At 45.9% G+C, this 22245-nt stretch overlaps 1 protein-coding gene across 2 annotated transcripts in view; it reads left to right on the top strand.

Annotated features, from left to right (window-relative positions):
* The window catches only part of TOP1 (DNA topoisomerase I), an 80014-nt gene that overhangs the window by 38283 nt on the left and 19486 nt on the right, over positions 1-22245 (top strand). For both annotated transcript variants that reach the window (XM_038369806.2, XM_043495674.1), the window contains exons 4-9: positions 8772-8898; positions 9452-9507; positions 13102-13197; positions 14564-14639; positions 15811-15911; positions 21586-21701. In XM_038369806.2, coding sequence (XP_038225734.1) covers positions 8772-8898; positions 9452-9507; positions 13102-13197; positions 14564-14639; positions 15811-15911; positions 21586-21701 — 572 coding nt within the window. The remainder of the gene's footprint in view (positions 1-8771; positions 8899-9451; positions 9508-13101; positions 13198-14563; positions 14640-15810; positions 15912-21585; positions 21702-22245) is intronic.

Below are 22245 nucleotides of genomic sequence, written 5' to 3'. Positions count from 1 at the left end.
ACGGCACTTCGAGCCTGGTCCTCTCGCTAGACCTTTATCAAGTGCAACTCCTGACGAGTCCATGGGAGTTGTATGAGTACAGGCTGCAGAATGAGGTTGAAGTCAAGTTTTTCTCTGCAGTCCTACAGGTGTGAACAAATTGGTGTATTGTAACTTTAGATGCTCATCTCTTAATCACACACAACCTTTCTGGGTGCTGAATAACACACTCGTGTCTTTTTGTAGTGTTTAGATTTGCAGCCCGATTTCTGCATGTCCCTATTTGTTTAGGTAGTAACAAAGGAGAATTGGAGAACTTGTGTCTCCAAAATGCTCCCTCCCATCTTGCATTCTAGCCGTGATTTTTTTCCAGTGTCACCATTCAGTGTCTTTACATGCACTCGAGTGTTAAATGACTGAAATAAGGAAGCTGCATACATTCTCATAAAGCTTTGTATTATTAGTTTGTATTGTAGTGCACAGGACCCCCACTGTTTAGGCGCTGTACGAACACAGAACAAAAAGATAGCCCCTGCTCCAAACAAGCTTACAGTTGAAGTGTCCATGAAGAGATGACAGATGGATATGGACAGATTGATGAGGGAGTACCAGCAAACAGTGAGACCGTATTAGCCAGTAGGATAGGTTGTCATCTCAGCACACCAGCAGCACAACCTTTATCAAGATTTTTGTAAGCAAAGGAAAGTTTTTAAGGAGGGATTTGAAGGAAAACAATGAATGGCTTTGTGGATGTTTATGGAGAGCTCCTCCCTATGTGAAGGGCAGCGTGGAAGCAAAGTACAAAGATGCATGTTTGAAAATTTAACAAGTGGGCAGTGAAGGCTGGTATCTTACGCTGATCACAGGTGGGAGCTGACTTTTTGATACTGAAGAGATATAAATAGTGTGCAGATAGGCTGTGAAGGACCTTGAAAGTGAAGTAGCTTAACTAACTAAAAGAAGGTTGAGGGGAGATATGATTGCTCTCTATAAATATATGAGAGGGATAAATACAGGAGAGGGAGAGGAATTATTTCAGCTCGGCACCAATGTGGACACAAGAACAAATGGGTATAAACTGGCCACCAGGAAGTTTAGACTTGAAATTAGACGAAGGTTTCTAACCATCAGAGGAGTGAAGTTTTGAAATAGCCTTCCAAGGGAAGCAGTGGGGGGCAAAAGATCGATCTGGCTTTAAGATTAAACTCGATAAGTTTATGGAGGAGATAGTAAGATGGGATAACATGATTTTGGTAATTCACTGATCTTTAAATATTCATGGTAAATAGGCCTAATGGCCTGTGATGGGATGTTAGATAGGGTGGGATCTGAGTTACCCAGGAACGAATTTTCTGTAGTATCTGGCTGGTGAATCTTGCCCATATGCTTAGGATTTAGCTGATCGCCATATTTGGGGTCGGGAAGGAATTTTCTTCCAGAGCAGATTGGAAGAGGCCCTGGAGGTTTTTCGCCATCCTCTGTAGCATGGGGCATGGGTCACTTGAGGGAGGCTTCTCTGCTCCTTGAAGTCTTTAAACCACGATTTGAGGACTTCAATAGCTCAGACACAGTTGAGGTTTTTCATAGGAGTGGATGGGTGAGATTCTGTGGCCTGCGCTGTGCAGGAGGTCTGACTAGATGATCAGAATGGTCCCTTCTGACCTTCGTATCTATGAATCTATGATACACAGCTTAGTCCCAAGGAGTGATGGAAAGTTTCTTTAAGGCCAGGGATCTTTCTAAGTTAAACCAATGAAGAATAAACAGTAATAAAAGAGAGAGTGCATTATGGGAGTTGTAGTCCTCATGGAACTGAGTCTGTAAACTGTCAGGACAGGCAAGACGCTTGGTATTTCACCATCCCCAGCATGAAAGGGAATCCAGTTGTTCTTCTTCGAGTGATTGCTCATATGTATTCCACAATTGGTGTGCGTGTTCGCCACGTGCACCAGTGCCGGACGTTTTTCCCCTAGCAGTATCCGTAGGGGGGGGGAGTGCCCCCCTGAGACCCCTGGAGTGGTGTCTGCCTGGCGTGGTATAAGGGGAGCTGCGCGCTCCGCCCACCCTCAGTTCCTTCTTGCTGCCAGTGAAGGTGCTTCGGAATTACTCTGCTCCAGCTTTGCTGTAGCTCGATCCCCAGTACTGTTAGTTCGTTCAGTGTTAGTACCTGTAGTTTTAGTTTAGTTTAGTCTAGTCAAGCAGCCCGGGCCAGGGCATGCCCTGTGCCCCGCGGTTTAAGTCGTGCAGCTCTTGTAGGCGTTCTGTGTCAAGAAGTGACGCGCATGCAGACTGTTCGTGCTGTTTGGGAGAAACCCATATCAGCTAAAGGTGCAAGATTTGCAAGTCATTTAAGCCTTGGACCGAAAGAGAAAGGGGACATTATGCTCCGGGCCATCCTGATGGAGTCGGCACTGACCCTGACTCCAGCATGCCGCTCCAAACCAGTACCCGGCACAGCGGCGGCGGTACACGGCGACCCTCTGGAGCAATCGACCAGTTCACACTGCTCCCTGTTCACGGGGCACGCCAGGAGGACCAGGAAGACTCCCTCTTTGCAGCGGCACCGAGGGAAATCTGGGGGAGAGGCTAGATCCATGGTGGGCCGTCCTCACTCCCCACTGGGCCCCAGGCCTCCGACTCGCATTGAGCGGAGTACCCCAGCCCCTTCGGAACAGGCCTCTCCAGATGTCTGGATGCCTTCCACGCCTGAAGCCCTCCAGGCGGCCCGGGACATTATGTCCATACCGGTGCCAAGAGTGCCGCCAATGTCGGCCCCACGCTCCAGAGGCAAGCTGCCGCTGGATCTCTGCAGTCGCCTCCGGCTCGGTATTGGTCTCTGTGGGGAGGAACATTCCTGACGCCGTTCACTGCTCAGCGACTGCTCAGGGCAGAGTCCAGATGGATTGCCCTTGACGCCGACCAGACTGTCTGGCTGGGTTCCGTCCGGCCAGGACTCTCGGGACAGCTCGTCCTCGAGGAGCGATCATCGATGGGACCACGGCAGGCGCCGCCAATGGTCCTAGTCTCAGAGGGGGGACCACCGCCGGTCACAGCATGGTTGTTGACACCGTTCCCACTCGGACTCCTGCTCCAAGTCTCAACGTTGCGGGTCCACCTGTTGAGGCTGTTTGTGGAGCAGCTGCTACCATTGGTTCTGGTCCTCCATGTCGAGATTGCGGTCCCATGGCCGATGTAGATCCCGACACCATCGCTCCTCCCGGTCCAGCAGATTGTACGCCAGCCTGGCCTCCGTTCGTAGCCATCCTTCAATGGGCCAGGCCGACCAAGCCAAACAGCCAGCCCTGTCAGTGCTGTAGCGGGGGCAGTGGCACCGAGCGTTGTGGCCAGCCCAAGGTACCAGTGGGCACCATGGCCTCCGGCGCAGCCCCCAGTGGGAGCTCGCTCGGTGGCCAGAGCTTCGGAAGCACCATCGGCCTCCCCCTCCACACCCCCAAGGAAGGAGTCGGTGGGACGCGCATCCTCGGCACTGTTCCCGGAGTCTGACCAGGTGGTGGACCCTCCGGTGCTGGCCGATACCCAGAGCACTGCACCGGCCTCCTCGCCCCGCCTGGAGGAGGTGATGCGGCCCCACCCCACTCCACCTTGCAGGAGGACTTCAGGGCCCATCAAGAACTCTTAAAGAGGGTGGCAGCAAGCTTCCACCTCCAGGCAGAGGAGATGGAGGAGCCCTCAGACTCCCTGTTTAACGTGCTGTCCTCGTCGGCACCGGGTAGGGTGGCCTTGCCACTCCGTGAAGGGGTGGCTAAAATTTAAAATGCCCTGTGGCAGACACCGGCCTCGTTGGCGCCTATCTCTAAGAAGGCAGAACGCAAGTACTTTGTACTCACCAAGGGACATGAGGACTTGTATACCCACTTGGTGCCCAACTCCCTGGTGGTCGAGTCGGTCAACCACAGGGAATGGCAGGGTCAACCAGCCCCGACCCCAAAGAATAAAGACTCTTGGTGACTGGACTCTTTCGGAAGGAAAATGTATTAGTCTTCGAGCTTCCAGCTGCGAGTGGCAAATCATCAGGCTCTTCTGGGTCGGAATGAATTCAATCTGTGGGGATCCCTGCCCAAGTTTAAGGACTCCCTCCAGGAGCGCAATAGAAAGGAGTTAAAGGCACTAGTGGAGGAGGGGGCAGCGGCTGCTAGGGCGTCCCTGCAGGCAGCCTCGGATGCTGCGGATACGGCCGCATGATCCATGGCTTCTGCGGTGTCCATGAGACAGGCATCATGGCTCCTGCTCTCTGGGCTTTCCAGCAAGGCACAGTCCTCCATGCAGGATCTCCCGTTTGACGGGAAAGCCCTGTTTGCCAAGGAGACAGATACAAGGCTGCACGGCATGAAAGACTCCCAGACGACCCTCCGGACTCTGGGCCTATATGTACTGGCTGCGGCAAGACCTAAGTTCAAGCCGCAGCAGACTCCCACCCAGGCCACCCTCCTGAAGTACGAGGCCGCCCACAAGAAACAGCGGGACTATAAGAGACGCCCTCAAAGGCTGTCTCGGCCAGCCCCCTAGCCTGGCTCCTCCAAGGGCAAGCAGGCGGTCTTCATCAGGGATCCACTCTCAATAAAGCTCCCCTTCTCCAACTGGTTATGTGCTTTCCTCCCAGAATGGTCGCGGCTAACCTCGGACCGATGGGTCCTCAACACCATCTCCCGGGGTTATGCCTTCCAGTTTACTTCCTCTCCGCCCAACCATCCCCCGCCCTGTCCCTATTGGAGGACCCCTCGCACAAGGCTCTGCTCGAGCAGGAGGTGGGGCGGCTCCTAGGACTAGGAGCGGCAGAGGCGGTGCCCGAGGAGTTCATGGCAAGTGGTATTACTCCCGCTACTTCCTTATCCCAAAGGGCGGCTCAGACCCATCCTGGACCTGTGAGGTCTGAACCAGTACATGGTGAAACTCAAGTTCCTCTGTCCACTGCTCCTAGGGTGTTTATGAAATGCATGACGGTGGTAGCGGCCTACCTCAGACAGCGGGGTGTCCAGATTTTTTTTCCCTATCTGGACTATTGGCTCGTCAGGGGCACCTCCCAGTCGCAGGTGACGGATCACATGGCGCTCCTCCTGTCCACATGCACTGCCTTGGGCCTATTGGTAAACAGCACCAAATCCATGTTAGTCCCGGTCCAACACACAGAGTTTATTGGGGCGCTCCTGGACACAGTGTCAGCCACAGCCTCTCTCCCTCCAGACAGATTCGAGACCCTGAAAGGTCTTATCGACTCGGTTTCAAAATTCCCAGTGACAACAGCCAAGGTTTGCCCACAGCTCGTGGGTCACATGTCGGCGTGCACATACGTGGTCCGTCACGCCAGACTCAGGATGAGGCCCCTCCGACTCTGGTTGGCCTCCAGGCCACAGACAGGATGGATAAAATCCTCACCGTGCCGGACTCTGTGATCACCTCCCTACGGTGGTGGTCCGCCCCAAACAACATGCTCCAAGGAGTCCCATTCAGGGACAGGGCCCCGTCGTTGGAGCTTGTCGTTCCCATGTGGGGAACTTTCAGATCCAAGGCCTGTGGTCAGCCCAAGACCTGACCCTACATATAAACATCAAGGAACTCAGGGCGGTGTGGCTGCCACAAAGCCCTCAGGCTGTGGGACTTCTGTATAGCCCACGACAGTCACCTGAATGCCTTCCACTTCTAGGGAGCCCAGAACGAGAGAGCAGATCACTTGAGCAGGGACTTTTCCTTGCAACACGAGTGGTCCCTCCACCTGCAAGTGGCCTACCGGCTCTTCCGAAGGTGGGGAACTCCCCAGGTGGAACTATTCGCAACTCAGCAGAACCGGCAATGTACCCGGTTCTGCTCTGGGGGGGCCTATGGAGGGGCACAATCTCTGATGCCTTTATCCTGTCCTGGTCAGGCCAGCTTCTCTACGCCTTCCACCCCATTCCCTCTAATCAGCAGGGTCCTGGAGAAGATAAAGATGGACAAGGCCCGGTCATCCTGATTGCTCTGGTATGGCCCAGGCAACATTGGTATGGGACCCTCACGGGCCTGGCGGTAGCTCTGTCGTGGCCGTTGCCGCTCCACCCGGACTCGCTCTCTCAGGACCAGGACCGCCTCGTCCATCCAACCTAGCTGCTCTTCACCTCATGGCGTGGCTGCTCAGTGGTTAGGCGAAGAGGAGAGGATGTGCTCAAAACAGGTTCAGCGCGTCCTCCTTGACGCCCTCCACTTGCCGTACTTATTTGGCGAAGTGGTCCCGTTTTTCTAGATGGACGGCGGACCATGGTGTTTCTCCCATGACTGCCCCGATCCAGCTTATTCTTGACTACCTCCTCCACCTGAGAGCCCAGGGCCTGGTGCCTTTGTCAGTCAAGGTGCACCTGGCATCCATATCTACCTTCCATCCGCCGGTGCAGGGGCACACGGTATTTTCCTATGCTATGACTGGCCGGTTCCTCAAGGGGTTGTACCGTCTTTTCCCATATTCTAGACGCCCGGTCCCGCAGTGGGATCTGAACTTGGTGTTGGCTCGTCTCATGGGGGCCCCCTTTTGATCCACTGGCCATGTGCTCCTGGTCTCACCTCTCGTGGAAGGTGGCCTTCCTGGTTGCAGTCACATCAGTCAGGCGAGTCTCGGAGCTCAGGGCCCTGACCTCCAAGCCACCGTACACGGTTTTTATATAACCAGCTCCGCCCACACCCTGCATTCCTCCCGAAGGTGGTCTCCACCTACCACATGGGTCAGGATATTTTTCTATCGGTCCTCTGCCCCAAGCCCACCCCATGCATCCAGTGAGGAGTGCCGTCTCCACATGCTCGATGTACAACAGGCTGTGGCTTTCTACCTCGAGCAGACCAAGCTGTTCAGGAAGTCCTCGCAACTGTTTGTCACCTCAGCCGAGCATGCGAGGGGCCAGCTGATTTCCACTCAGCAGCTTTCCAGTCGGATCACTTTGTGCATCCGTACCTGTTACGAGCTGTGCATCCATACCTGTTATGAGCTGGCGGGTGGGTGTTCCCCCGCCGCCCATTGTAAGGGCACACTCAACTCGGGCGCAGGCCTTGTCGGCTGTCTTCGTGGTCCACGTCCCCCTTCAGGACATCTGTAGGGCCACCACGTGGTCTTCGGTTCACATGTTCACCTCACACTGTGCGATTGTCTCCCAAATCAGGGATGACGCTGGGTTCAGCAGGGCTGTTCTCCATCCTGGGAACTTGTGAACTCCTACCCACCTCCAACAGATATAGCTTGCAAACACCTAATATGGAATACACATGAGCAATTACTCTTCTCTTCTTCGACAGTTACCTTTTCCGTAACTGGTGTTCTTTGAGATGTGTTGCTCATGTCTATTCCACATCCCACCCTCCTTCCCCTCTGTCGGAGTTTTCTGGCAAAAAGGAATTGAGGGTGGGGGGAGCGCACAGCTCCCTTATACTGTGCCCAGCAGGCGCCACTCCAGGGGTCGCGGGGGGCGTCCCCCTCCGCCCCCCACGGGTACTGCTAGTGGAAAATCTTCCGGCACTGGTGCATGTGGCGAGCACGCACACCTATTGTGGAATAGACATGAGCAACACATCTTGAAGAACACCAGTTACGGAAAAGGTAACTGTCTTTTTCCCCCCTTTTTCTTGTTTGTCTTGCAGGGAGCCATGGTCTTTTCCTTGTGTTTTTAATTGGACTTCATTCAGTTTTGTAAACAAGAATATCTAAGGCATGCTCAACTAGTAGAGTTGCTGCTTGGCTTCAAGAACAATGCTGCTAATTCTGTGTTGCCAACTCTTGTGACTTTTTTAACATGAGTCTTGAGATGTTTGGTGTGTTTCATGAGACTGCAGCTCTTGGGATCAAATAACAACCTGAGAATCTAGCCCTCATAGTTCAAGTGAAAAAGTTGAGACTGTGATCAGAGTGTATCCTAAAAGGCTCAGAAACCAAAAGGGGAAATAAAAAGAACCTTGTTTTTTTTTATCATGACTTTGCAGACTCATTTATTATTTTTGAACACTTGATTGACAATGCTGTAATCTGCAGCACTTGAATCTGAGTGGCAATGAACTAATAGCATTTGTTAAAACTAGGCATAGTAACATCTCTGCACTCCTGTCCTGACTTGTCGTTGTTATTCTGACTTGAGCTTCTCCTGAACACAAAGCCAATTGTGCTGAGCTGTATAGTGGTTTTGACAGAGGTTCAGTGAGGCCTCGTTCGAGCAAGCAACTAGGAATTAGAGACTGCTGAGTTTTATTCCATTGATTTAGGGTAACCCTAGGCATATCACTAACTTTTCTCTTCCTCAGTTTCCCCTTCATTGATAGGGGAATAATCACCTACCAAATGTTTATAAAGTGAATTTAGTTCTTTGGATGAAAATGTCAAAACTACAAAACTTGTTTGTATTACTTACTATCTAAACAAATGTCCACAGAGGAGTGGAATGTGACTATCAATATCGCTTCACTTGTGACCTTTCAGGATTTAATTGGAAACAGAAACAAGAACAGTGAATAGCCAAGCTAGTGTTTGACCTTGGTAAATACATCATGTTGTGATTTTTTTTTTTTTTTTTTTTTTTCCACTGGCAACCTCAGACTGATGCTGTTAACCTGATTTGGAATACTTAGCAGCTGTGGTTTTACCCCATGTTCCTTCTTCCCCTTCTGAAGAAAGTAAATGCCATGAATCTGACTGATTTGTTGTATCTTCCTGTTAATTTGACTTTATTTCAGATGATTGTAAGTTTCATACAGTTAACGCTGTAAGTTGTTCCTGTTGGTCAAGCCTCTTAACAGCCCCTCATTGAACTGACTCTTCTATCTTGCAGTGAGCACAAAGATTCCTCGGAGAAGAAACACAAAGAGAAAGAGAAAACCAAACACAAAGATGGCAGCTCAGAGAAACACAAAGACAAACACAAAGATAGAGACAAGGAGAAACGAAAGGAAGAAAAGGTAGGTAGTTCTTTAGTGTGGGTGGGAAGGGACAATTCTGCTTTAACTGTTGCACTATATGAAGACACAAAAACTGCTTCTAGTTTTTAATTACCTAATAGTGGAAACTAACCCCAAATTAAGTTTGAGACTTAAAGCTCAATATCTCGTAAGCCACAGACTCTAGGGGCCATATCCTCAACTGGTGTAAATAGGCACAGTTCCACTGAAATCAATGGAGCTGTGCCTGCTTACACCACTAAGGTTCTTGCTCTACATCTTTCCTATTGTAATTCTACTCTGAACTCAGTGTCAGGTTTAGATTCATTATCGTCAAAGGTCAATTTAGATTAAGTTCATCCTATGCAATAGCAGGCTTCAGTTTCCCAGTATAAGATGTAGCAGATATTGTACTGATAACTACACTTGACCTTTGCCAACTGACACTAATGGAAGGCCAGAATGTAGCTGATAACAAAGATGTAGGCATCCTGGGTGTGCTAAAAGGACCAAGTTACAAATAGTATGAGCACTTGTTCCTGCTGCAGGTTCTCTGTCCCCTTTTCTCTTTCAGAGCAAATCTTCTGGTGATGTAAAAATAAAGAAGGAAAAGGAAAATGGTTTCTCCAGGTAAGAAAATGAGTCTGGGTCTGTAATCTGATGTAGCAGTTTGTCATGGTTTTGCTTTTTCCCAATCCTCAAATTGTTATGGCCCTTCCCACCCAGTTTGTGGAGGCAGACGCTCTGATATTGCAGTGACTTCTTTCCTCCATATAAAGAGCCCCCATCTCAAGCAAATGGATGCACTTTTGGGTAATTGGCTGACTTCCCAGAAGTCAGTGATGGGAAAAGACATGTTAGGACATCTGGTCTATTTTATGCATTCAGGATTGTTCCCTATCATGGATTCTTGAATGCTATCCTCCAGTGATCTGGAAACTAGGTTCTGCCCAGGGCAGAGCAGACTCCTGGAAATGGTATTAACTGGGAGCTAGAAGAAGTCCTTACTCCGCTGTAAAGTGGGAGTCGTGGCAAGCATTTGACTCACTATGCATTTTGTCTTCTGGAGTTGGGGTTGATAATGCTGCGCCCCAGGTACTTGCTTATCTGAAAGCAAGACCGAGGGACTAGGATTTCAAACCCTAGTTTGTAAAGAAATAACAAATAGGCCACTAGTTAAAATTTAACAAAAAAAAATTCAGAAAATTTGTCACTTATTCTACTCTATATATTGACTTCCTAATCCTTAAAGAACCATATAGACTTCATGAATATTGAATTGTACCAATCACCACTAGATTTGTAGTTCATTTACTTGTGAATTTTTAATAGAAGTGCCTTTTATTTCTTAACATCTGACAACCAATAAAGATTTCTTTGTTTACTCCTTTAAATCCAGCTCTCAGATCATGAATCTGGGTCCTGTGACTGTGTTTTTCAGTTTGGGGTGCCTGACCATCTGCTGTGTATTGAAATAGATCTGCTGCCTTGAAAGTAGTTTATATCTAGAGATGGAAACCTCAAACCCTCCACACCCCCTCCCCCTTTTTTGTGTTTTGGTTTTTTTGGGGGGGTCTGTCTTTAGTTTTACGCACTATTGAGAATTCATCCCTGTCTCAACTTGGTCTGAAGTGGAATTGTGGCAGGGAGGGTCATGAGAGGGAGCCTGCCTGTGCTCTACCTGACTAGAATCATATGCTTATTTTGAATATCCCTTCGTGATGCTGTAGTTTCAGTTCTCAGGTAGCAGTATTTGAACATGCAGACTCTGCATTTAACATTTTTTTTTTTTCTGACTTGGTAGAGGAAAGAGAAATGCCCCTCTCCAAGGACCTTTCAGAACTACTATCTTGGAAATGCAAACCATAATTATCATAAGCCAGTGGCAATTGCCATAATTACCAATACAGCACATGGTACCTTTTGTTAACTCCTTCTGATAGAACATGCTGCCTATAGAGGTTATGGAAGCTCCTTCACTTGAGATTTTCAAAAGGAGACTAGATAGCCATCTGTCTTAGATGGTTTAGACACAAAAAATCCTGCATCTTGGCAGGGGGTTAGACTAGATGACCCTTGTGATCCCTTCTAACCCTGTGATTCTAGTCAGACAATTGAGCACTGTCATAGTTTCACCGAATGTATGTGTGTTAGGCCTGGTCTTCACTAAATAGTTAGGTCGACCCAGCTATCTTGCTCAGGGGTGTGAAAAATCCATGCTCCTGAGCACTATAGTTAAGCTGACTTAACCCCGGTGTAGATAGCGCTGGGTGGATGGGAAGAATTCTTCCATTAATCTAGCTGCCACCTCCCAGGGATGTGGATTACCTACGCTGATGGGAGAACTCCTCCCGTTGGCACAGGCAGTATCTGCACTGAAGTGCTACAACAGCGCAGCTACAGCTGTGCCACTGTACCGTTTCAAGTATAGACAAGCCCTTAGCTGGATACACTTGGCCCTCTCATACTAACAGAATTGGCTCAGCACAGGTTCCAGCTGTAGCACTTTGTGTAACCAGTGCATCGTTGCCTCCTCATGCCAGTTCAAGACTTTTCCCAGACGCTCACTGTTGGTAACCCAAAACAGACTAATAGGGAAGTAATTTGTATTTCTCCCACTGAAATGTTCCATTGTCAAGCTCACTAGAAGTATGTCACCTTCCAAAAAAATCTAAATTACCCAAAATAAGATTTGGAGGATGCGGGGGAAGCATTATGGCCTGGGCTACATCTTGGCAAGCTAGATGTGTGTTCTCGGGAACAATGTGGTACCCCGTTTATTCCAGTTTTGCATTGTCTGTCTCAAACTTCATTTCCTATTGCCAACTGCTTGGAGATGTTTCTGCATTAAGATTCCTTGTATAAAGCAGACAACATTTTAATAATAGTGATGGTGATGATGATAAAAAGCCACAGAGCTCTACTTCCAGGGAGAATAAATTGTACAGGGTAAACGAATACTTTTTTTCCCGATGGTGATACTTTTCAAACGTCTGGAAGCTTAAGTCTTGGTTAGTTATAAATAATGCCATAAAAATGGCTCCTTGTAACAGCACATATCTGTTCTCTGTATCTTCTGAGTTACATCTGCCAGCGGCACAGAAGCTATACAGCTGTGAAAGAGCAAACTGTCCTGTTCTGCCTCATCAACACAATTGCCAGCTAAATTAAGATTCCAGAATGTCTCTTTCTGAGGGTGATGTACAATGCAGACTGCTGCTTGATTTCTCTTTTCCCATTCCACCCAATAACAAAATCTGAGTGTTGACTTGGAAACTGAGCTAATTTGATACAGAAATAATTTGAGGGAACGTGAACAGGAAAGCTCAAGATGTTGCTCTTAGAGTTGCTTACCTGACCAGAATTGCATTTAGGGCAATTCAGAAATAATGAGAGTTCTGATTCCTTTTGCAGCTTATTTGTTTTATAAAGATAAGTGAAATGCTTTTTACAAAAGCAAAGACTGAAATTTAAAAATAAGTTAATTAAAAGGACAATCTCTTTTTTTAAAATAACGTCTTAAAATTATTTCCGCTCCTAGCATCATGGCACATTAAGACTGAAAATGTTATGCCTAATGTAATATTTATGCTGTCTGTTTGAGAGTGTGGGGAGAGCATGCACATGTTGCATTCTTGCAGCTTAGATATTGAAAATAGGCTAATCAGTGTAACTTTTTGTTGATCATCTGTTTCATATCTAGTTCTCACAAATTAGTGTAATGGTGCAAGGTTCCATTTGCAAATACTGTTTTTAAAATCAAAGTGTTTTCATTTGAGATACCATTTTTATCAAAGACTCTGGACTTCTGTTACTTGATGATGTCCCTGTTTTGCAGCATAAATGCATAGACTTCAGTAGTTTTTAAACAATACATTTGTAAATTTTTGGAAGCCGCACTGTGTTTACTTAAAATATAAGCCTCAGAGTAACCTAGAACCCTGACCTTAACACGTAAAACATTGCTGCATTCCTTGCACTGCTTTAGGTCTTTTGGATAGTGTCAGCAATTGTGGGGGAAATTGCATACTCCCAGACAGTATAAGGGGTGTAGCACCCTACACTGGTGCAGGTGCTAAGAGAAATACAGAACTCTGCACTCTAAGACCAGCCGGCAGTATCTCTTTATAGTTCACTTCTTACATTGAATCGGTTCTGTTTTCAAAAAACTATTTGACTAAGTGTTCTGTATTTAAACAAACAATCCTCTGCCTTTTTCCTTAGTCCGCCGTGTATTAAAGATGAACCTGATGATGATGGCTATTATGCATCTCCCAAGGAGGACTCCAAACCCCTAAAGAGACCTCGGGAGGAGGACGAGTAAGTAACTTGTGTACTGTGCCAGTGTGAAGAGAATGGTTTAGAGGGGTTTTGGGCCTTTCAGAATGAACAAGTTGGATGTGGGACTGGGGATCTAGGTCTATATTTTTTTTTTTTTTTTTTCTGGAAGATAGATTTGCTATGCTTAAGATCGACGAATGATCTAAGTGTATTTTTGGTATGGTACCCATGCAGCCCTTTTGCAAAAGTATCCCTCGGTGTGGAATGTCTCGAGGAGGAAAAGACGCTGTTAAGCGTTGCAAAACTAGTGAATACAAAATCAGAAGGCAAGCAGAGAAAAGAGACATGGATATTAAGAATGTAAATCTGAGTAAGAGGGGCATAATCGTTCACTAAGTGGCTGCAGTAATTTCTGCTGTGCGGTGAAATGACTGCACAGGAGAAAAAAAGCTTTGTCGGCCCTAATTTTGCCTGTGCTGCTTGGCATGGATTCTCCTTTTTAAGGGGTCTATGTTGTGAGTTATCCCAATGATTTAATCAAAACGCACACCTAAGACTTACAGGCCATGTGATGTCCCACAGTAAAATGGGCTTTTTGCAAAGCACAGCTGTATCTTGTGACCCATCTGAGTAAATCACTGCCATTGCTTATGGCTGTTAGTGAGTTAAGGAGCGCAGTCATGCTTCCATACTTAGTAAATGACTATTACCACAGTCCCATTTTTTTCTGTTGCTGCATAGTATTTATCAATTTCCAAAAGAGAGATGGACGTGACGTTAGAAATTTTCTTCTATATAGTCAGCCACTGCCTTCTGCTTGATAAGTTTGTGACCTTCCAGTCCAGTGTCTGTTATGGAAGGATTATGACCCCACTAACACTATCGTGGCATTGTTGAACTAACTGGTACGCAAGAAGTGAGCTGATTGGAATGATGTGACATCTGGATTGTTAGCAGTGACAAGGAAAAATGAGTGAGATGGGCTTTTTTCCCAAAAAAATCTCTTGTAAAGTGTTCCAGTCTTTATCTGGTATTCTTCTCACTGGGTGGTCACTAATACCTGGGAATTGGCTCACTTGGAGTTAGTGAAGTTCGCTAAATCTTTGCACGTTCAGAGGATTGTTCACATCACAGTTTCAGATTTGTAAAGATCATTTTAGGGGTCTGTTGGCTGTATGGTGAGGGGCAGAGCTTCTGAATCCATTCCAGCAAATAAGTGCTCTTCTTTCTTTTGGAAAAACTTAGTGGGGACCCCACTGTAAGTTTGGGAGGATGGGGAGAATGAGCATGAGTGTCCATCCCAGAGGTGTTTGTGAATTTGCACATGTAGCCTTCATGCTTATATGTACATGCATACCAGGAAACAAAGTGATTTTTTTTGTTAACTGGTCCGTGTCTCTTACAGTGATGAGTATAAACCCAAAAAAATCAAAACAGAAGATATCAAGAAATCAAAGAAGAGGAAACAGGAGGAGGAAGAGGTAAATTGTGAGACAAAAGTAGTTGTTTCTGGATTTAAGAATGGAGTGCTTGTCGGTATTTTGTAGAACAATGAAGCTAATCTGTCCGATGTCCTATTAGCCCAAATAGGAATTTAAGGAGTGTTTCTACCCTGAAATAAACAGGTGATTTTTAAGACTCATTCAAGAAGATAATTTTCTAAGGTCATGTCTACACTATGGGACCATGCTGGTATAATCCTGAGGTGTACATACAGCCTAGAGTGACGTAAGGTTTTTTCCCATCGCTGTAGGAACTTCACCTCCCAGAGTAACAGTAGCTAGGTCAACAGAAGTATTCTTCCATTGACCTAGCTGTGTCTTCCCGGCGATTATGTCGGCATAGCGATGGTGCCCCTGGGGGGCAGATTCTTTCACACCCCTGAACACCACAACTATGTTGACTTAAATTGTAAGTGTAGATCAACTCTAGTGCTCCCAGACTAATCCATGTAGCACGCCCCTCCTTCCATACAGATGCATTTATCAATGCAAAAAGGAGCTTTATTAACTTTTGGTATTGGCACAGATGATGTGATGCAGCTCAAAGGCAAAGAAGTTGGTACATGGTTTAGCTGTAACAGTGTCAAAGCAGCTGCCAAGTGCTCTTTAAAAGCCATTATAGATCAGCCCTGAGGTCCTGCTCTGTTTGGAAAGGAAATAGAAGCTACTAAGATGACGAGATTTCAGCTACTTGCTGGGCAGGAACAGTGCTCCAGGATCCCAGTCTGCTGGCAGAGGGATGCTGGTGAAATGTATTTTTTGAGTGAGCAGTCCCAATTGGTGTGCTTAGCTCTTGAAGGTGTAGTCTACACTTAAAAGCTATGCTGAAATAGCTGTACCGGCAGAGAAAACCCTAGTGTAGATGCAACTTGCCAGCAGAAAAGTGCTTTGGGCTGGTAGGGTTTATGTGCAAAATAAGCTATATCGGCAAAAATCACTCTTTTATGCCAGTATAACTATGTATACACTAGGGCTGTCGCCAGCACAGAAATGTCACAGAAATTCACACCCCTATCCGACATTGCTATACCTGCAAATTTTCTAATGTAGACCTGGTCTAAGTAAGAGTCTTTCTATTTTAAAAAATATCTTGTTGAATAAATGTGTTCTAATAATCCTTCTGCCTTTTCTCCTCGTCCTCCCTTTGTAGGACAACAAAGCCAAGAAAACTAAGAGCAAAGATAAGAAAGTCCCTGAAGGAGACAACAAGAAAAAGAAGCAGAAGAAAGAGGAAGAGCAAAAGTGGAAATGGTAAAATCTCTGTGATAAATTAACCTTTTGTCATTCTCTGCTTACCCTCAAATCCATTATATCGTGCTCTGACTAGAGATTAAATAAACATGGACCTGCAGATCCACTATCTTTTACTGTTGTCACATATCACGGTTTGTGTTCTGAATGTGTGGTTTAGTTTTCAATAACATTTTTTAAAATCTCATTTCAGAATATTAATTCTTTACATTACAAAAATTTGAACTTTAAGTTCTACGATAGTCATTTTTCAGCTTTTCTGAGTGCCTTAAAATGAACTAGTTTCCTTCTATCCTGGAGCAAGTGATCCAGAAGCTGATGGATCCATTCTTTTCCCTGCTGTAAAACAGAGGCTACCCATAGTGATCGGACACTAGGCAGTATGAAAGCTCCTCCATCATGAGGCAATATGAAAGCTCCTCTGTTTACTGATGATTTAGGTTTTTTGGTTATGTGCAGGTGTATTAATTGGAGACTAAGAACTGTATCACTTCAAAGGCAAACTTGATCCTGGGAACTCCTTAAACTAGGATACAGTTAAATAATTTTGGCTTTCACCCCCGTTTATTACAGTCTGATCTCAGCTGTGCAACCATCTCCCTTCACAAAAGGGATATTACCTAAAGAACACATGAATGAAAGCTGATCAACACATTCTGTTTGAGTTTTTAAAAGCATTTAAGATTTAATCTGTCCAATCTGGAAATACAGTTTGAATGGGAAGCATTTTTCCCCTGTGCAGAATCCAAAACGTAACGCAACTGGAGTGACTGAAGTTCAACTTTCACTGACATTGGCATTTAAAAATATAGAACTACAAATAAATGAGGATTCTCCAGTTTGAGTGCAAGAGGAAGAAAATTATCTGGCCGTAGGATATGAGAGGCACCTGTGTTACTCTCCCCTTGAAGAACTTTGTCATCATGATGACTCAGCGGATGAATTTTTCTTTACGAGTGGTTTTGTACTGGCATCTCAAATACAATCCAGTGTTGTCCCCCAGAGTATGTGTAGGGTAACGAATATTCATGTATTGGAGGACTGGCCCTCATCATTCCCTACAGTTTAATACAGCTTGGCTTCAAATGCAAATATTTTTCCAGACTCCTGTCATCTCAACACTCTGTTTGTAAGACCTTTGAGTGACTCAGCTTCGGAGCTTCCATCTACCTCTTCCCTTTGTGGGGGTTATTGTGCTGTTTTATTAGACCTCCTTGTTGGGAAACCCCTCTTAATATTCACCTGGCATTGCTCAGTTTCACCTCATCATGCCTTGCAACACCCTAAAATAACTCTTCTTCCTCAGAGTGTTTACAGCTTTCAAATATTTGACTCTAATTGTCATGATTTCAAATGCAACCCTGACCACCAAATGACCTTGTATGTTTAGGTTTTACTCTTTCATCCTAAGTCTGTCATTTCAGCCCCTCCATAACATGCTGGTGCTCTTCTCTGAATTTTCTCCTAGCTTCCTGACCTTTTTCTGGATCTCTGGCTTTCATCTATTTCAGTTTTAATGTAACCATTAGTACATAAAGAACTGGTGATCCAGAAATGGTCTCTTGCCCTAACAAGCCTCTCTTCTGGCTTTATCTCAAGCAAACCTTCCTGGTTTTTGTCTCTGTATTCTACTAGTTAATTTCCCCCTTTTATATCATAATCAGTATGGTCAGCAAGCCTTTATTGGAAGGCCACAGAACTTTCTCCTTGCCTGTCTTGGCAGCATAATTCCAGTTAGCTGTGCCAGAGCTCTGCAAATTGTGCTGACCGCTGAGCGAAGCTGTATTTGAAAGTGCAAAACCCGGCAGTTAGTAAGAATGTCCTTCTGCTGGTGTTTGCTTAGTCCGTCTGCAGCTTTTTATAGCATGTCTTTTGTGAAATGGGGTTCATCTCCATCTTGTAGCACTCCAGACTCAGCTCTTCAAGGGATTTTATGTTCTATGCCAGTCAGTTTTCTGAAGATCTAAATTCTTTGTGTTGTTTTCTCTAGTGCTTGCCTTCTTGAGCATCTTAATCCTAGTGATTATGTGATTGGCATCACCATTTTACAGCCAGGAAAGCTGAGGCAGAGGTGAAATGACTTGCCCAAGGTTACACGGTTAGTGGCAGAGCTGCAAATAGAACCCAGGCTCCTGGGTCCCAGTCCAGTGCTCTATCCATTAGTTGCACGCCCCTGCTTCAAGAGCAATGTCTGTCCACTCTAATGCATCCCTAATTGGAATGTGGATTGAATAGTCTTGCTGCTGTCTTTGAGTTACACTTAGTCAGAGGAAGCACACTCTTTAACATGCATTTGATTCTAGAGCACAGAATTACAGTCTGAAGTCCTCTAGCATGGAACAGCCTATTCGAAGGCACAACCACTTTGCAGTCAGCTCAACTTCCAAACCGGAGAAGTGCCCCCACAGAACAATGAATCTAACCTCAACATCACTAGAGAGTAGGATGACTTCAGAGGTACAAAATCTCTGCAAGGGAATGTCAGGAGCAGTGTTGGTGAGGGGGCTAGTGAGGCAAACAAACATTAAAAGGAATAGTAGTAAATCTATTCTAAAGTATTGCAACAATAACGGCTAGGGCTCCGTGTCGGTCACAGAGGTAGCAGAAGTTAGGGATTCTGTGACTTTCTATGACCTCCATGATTTATGCAGGGGCCAGTTTGGCCTACCCCAGGGCTGCCCAAGCAGCTGGCTCTGGGGCCGGCTGCTCAGGTGGCTCGGGGGACAGCCATACCGGCCGCTGCTGAAGTGACCCGGGGGATACAGCCACACCAGCTGCTGCTGGAGCGGCTCTGGGGACAGCCAGACCAGTCGCTGCTCCGGCAGCCTGGGCAGCAGTCTCCAGGCAGCGTGCCACAGCAGCCATGGTCCCCCTTAAGATTTAATCACAGGTACAGGTCAGAGGCCGTGAATTTTTGTTTATTGCCTGAGACCTGTCCATGTTTTTACTAAAAACATCCGTGACCGAATCGTAGCCTTAATAATGGCAGATGATCTCCTTCCCTCTTCACCACCAAATAGCCACTATGCAGGAGTCAACTTTTTCTCCGTGCTGGAGAGGACTTTTGAGTGGTGGAAACTTCAGGTTAGAAATCGCCTAGTACTACAGGTTCGGATCTCAAAGTGATCAGCTCAGCCTTCATTCTTGCAAACTGGATACATCGAGATGTGTGAAAGATAGGCATGTCTCCATTGCATAGCACTGCGGACTACCTAGGGTGTGAATTGCAGTGCTCACCAAAGGGCTGCACTGTAACTGCCCCATGTGGAGACTACTGGCTCAAACGAAGAGGTACCTAGTTCACATTAACATAGCCCTAGAGGGCTAAATTGGCATGAACTAAAATTTACCTTTTAGTTCGTGCCAGCAGCATACATGTGGGGCAGTTACAATGTAGCACTTTTGTCTACCCTGAAGTTCACACCCATGTAGTCCAAACTGCGATGTCATGAAAGGAAGCCCTCGGTTTGTTGGTGTTTTTACTCTGAGGCTTATAACAATTGAGGTTCTGTCTGCTCTCCTTGGACACTGAGGATCTCACTGCACATCTTGTAAAAGTAAAGATGGGTCAAGGTGCTTTGGCTAAAAACAGTATCATTCTAGCATAGTAGTGTGCTATGTCCCAGTTGATTTCTGGTCTCCTCTCTGGCTGTGGCTGCATTTCAGCCGTGCCTATTGTGACAAAGTTCCTCCTCTACCTTGGTGGGTCTTGCGCTTATTGGCGGATTTGCTTAGCTTGGAGCTTCACAGCAGCCCTTAGTTTGGCCATTTTCATGAACCCACAGTCCAGGACAACTCTCTTCCTGTGTCTGAGCAGGAGTTGGGAGGTTTGGGGAGAACCCGGGTCTGCCCTCTATTCCGGGTTCCAGCCCAGGGCCCTGTGGTATGCAGCTGTTTAGAGTGCCTCCTAGAACAGCTGTGCAACAGCTACAACTCCCTGGGCTACTTTCCCATGGCCTCCTCCCAACACCTTCTTTATCCTCGCCATAGGACCTTCCTCCTGGTGTCTGAGGATGCTTGTACTCCTCAGTCCTCCAACAGTATGCGTTCTCGCTCTCAGCTCGTAAGTGCCTCTTGCTCCCAGCTTCTCTCTCACACACACCACAAACTGCAGTGAGCTCCTTTTTCTAAAACCCAGGTGCCCTGATTAGCCTGCCTTAATTGATTTTAGCAGCTTCTTGGTTGGCTGCAGGTGTTCTAATCAGCCTGTCTTAATTGTCTCCAGAAGGTTCCTGATTGTTCTGGAACCTTCCTGTTACCTTACCCAGGGAAAAGGGACCTACTTAGCCTGGGGCTAATATATCTGTCTTCTATTACTCTCCTATAGCCATCTGGCGTGACCCTGTTGCACTATATGGATATAGGCTAATAAGCACTTAGGGCTCCCTCAGAGAGAAGCTGCCTTATATATTTATATGCTACCTGTCTCTCATACAGTGATTCTGTTATCTAATTAGGGCTGCAGCAACCAGCACTTATTTGTGTACAACATTTCCTGTGTTGCTGCCAGTACATGTGTGTCTTCTCCCAGCTGATGACTCACTCCAGCGTGAAACTGGCTAGGATGCTGGGGATACAGGAATCGGGAGCAGCATGGAGAAACGTGGCATTGTTTGTCCAGCAAGTTGGCTGGGTGATTAAGAGATCGAAAGCTGTGACAGGATAATAGTGTCCCCCTGCTGCATAAATGCTAAGGTGAAATAGACTATTTTCTCAACAGGAGATCCTGTCCCAGTGGTATGTAACAATTACTTTATTGCCACTATAAAAAAAAAAATCAGTGCAGATGTATGGAAGGAATGTGGTGTGGCAGTTTGAGCAAAAGACTGGGAAGCCAGGACTTGGGGCTCTTCAATTTGTTATTGGTTGTGCCATTGGCCATTGATTAACACCAGAAAAGTCTCTAAACCTTTCGGCCTCAATTTTTTCAGCTGGAAAATAGTAATACCTACCTCATGGTTATTATGGGACCTAATTAATTATTGCAGTCGGAGCCTTAGGGCACCTTTGTCCTTATCCTTTGTTTTGTGCTTGCCTTAGAGAACATGTTCTCTTTATTATGCAAAAAAAAAAAAAAAGGAAATGAGCTCGAGGAGACAGAGGGGATTAATTAATTAATATTTCTTCTCCAAACACCTGAGTTTGCTTAGGTCATAAGTGAAAATCAATTTCTCTTTGTCATCTCTATCCTTACTGGAACATCTGTCCATATCAGAAAGTGATCACATAATTTGCTGCTGTTGTCCATATTTGTTCTGGAGAGATCTTGGACTGGAAGTTAGATGAGGGCTTCGTTAAACTGACAAGTTTGCTATAAAGAAGCCTGCACTATACCTGGCATTCAGTCCTTTCCTTTCCTAAGTATACATACATGCATTTGTTTGGTGAAGAACATGATGGGCTAGTCTCATCCGTACTGCAACTCAGTTGAATATAACTCTGGCATAACAGCAGTGTGAATGTAGCCCAGAACATTAATTTATGTCTAGAGCGTGTTCCGTGCTTTTCAAAAAGATGGCAGTTGGTGTCCTAGGTTTTGCTTGTGTACTGCTCACTGTGAACTCTGAAATGCAACGCATTGATTGCTTACTGTTTTTATATGCCACCCTCACATGAAGACACTGAAATGATGGCTAGAGGGTGAGTTTGTATCAGCTTGTTGGTCTCTTTAAAGGTGGGAGGAAGAGCGCTATCCTGAAGGCATTAAATGGAAATTCCTAGAGCACAAAGGTCCTGTGTTTGCTCCACCATATGAACCTCTGCCTGAAAATGTCAAGTTCTACTATGATGGTAAGTTGTTAAGGGTTCACGCTTACTGGGATAGACGGTGGCATCCTGAATAGGAGGTGACGGTTCTCTTGCGAAATGATGGGTGAGGTGGTGGTCCAGTCTAATTATTTACTGTATAAGCAAATTCCAGGGATCATAAAAAGAGGAATAAACTTTATAGAAACAAGGAAACCTCTGTTAGAACCTATTTGGATTGAAATAAGCAATTGCATTTATTTTCACTGTGATCACAAGGGTACGTGTCACAGCTCATGTAGCATGTGATAATGCTTTACACCGTTAGTGACAACGTTTGACCAAGGCACCATGTTGTAGTTATTTTTCATTATTGCTGGTCTTCCTTGGGCCCTCATCCTTCTCATCCAGTGTTGGGGTCTCTTTTTTTTCAAAATTATTATTAATTAAATTGCAGCTTTCTATACCCAATTAATTTTTCCTATAACACCTGCCTGAAGTGATCAGAATAAAAGGCAGAATTTATTTTAATATAAATGATGATTTGGTTCCTGCAGGTATGATCATATTAAATGGAGGATCATATTAA

This window comes from Dermochelys coriacea, chromosome 13 (assembly GCF_009764565.3).
Source record: "Dermochelys coriacea isolate rDerCor1 chromosome 13, rDerCor1.pri.v4, whole genome shotgun sequence".
Lineage (NCBI taxonomy): Eukaryota > Metazoa > Chordata > Testudines > Dermochelyidae > Dermochelys > Dermochelys coriacea.
Note: the sequence above shows the minus strand (reverse complement) of the source record. Positions and strands in the feature narration are given on the sequence as shown.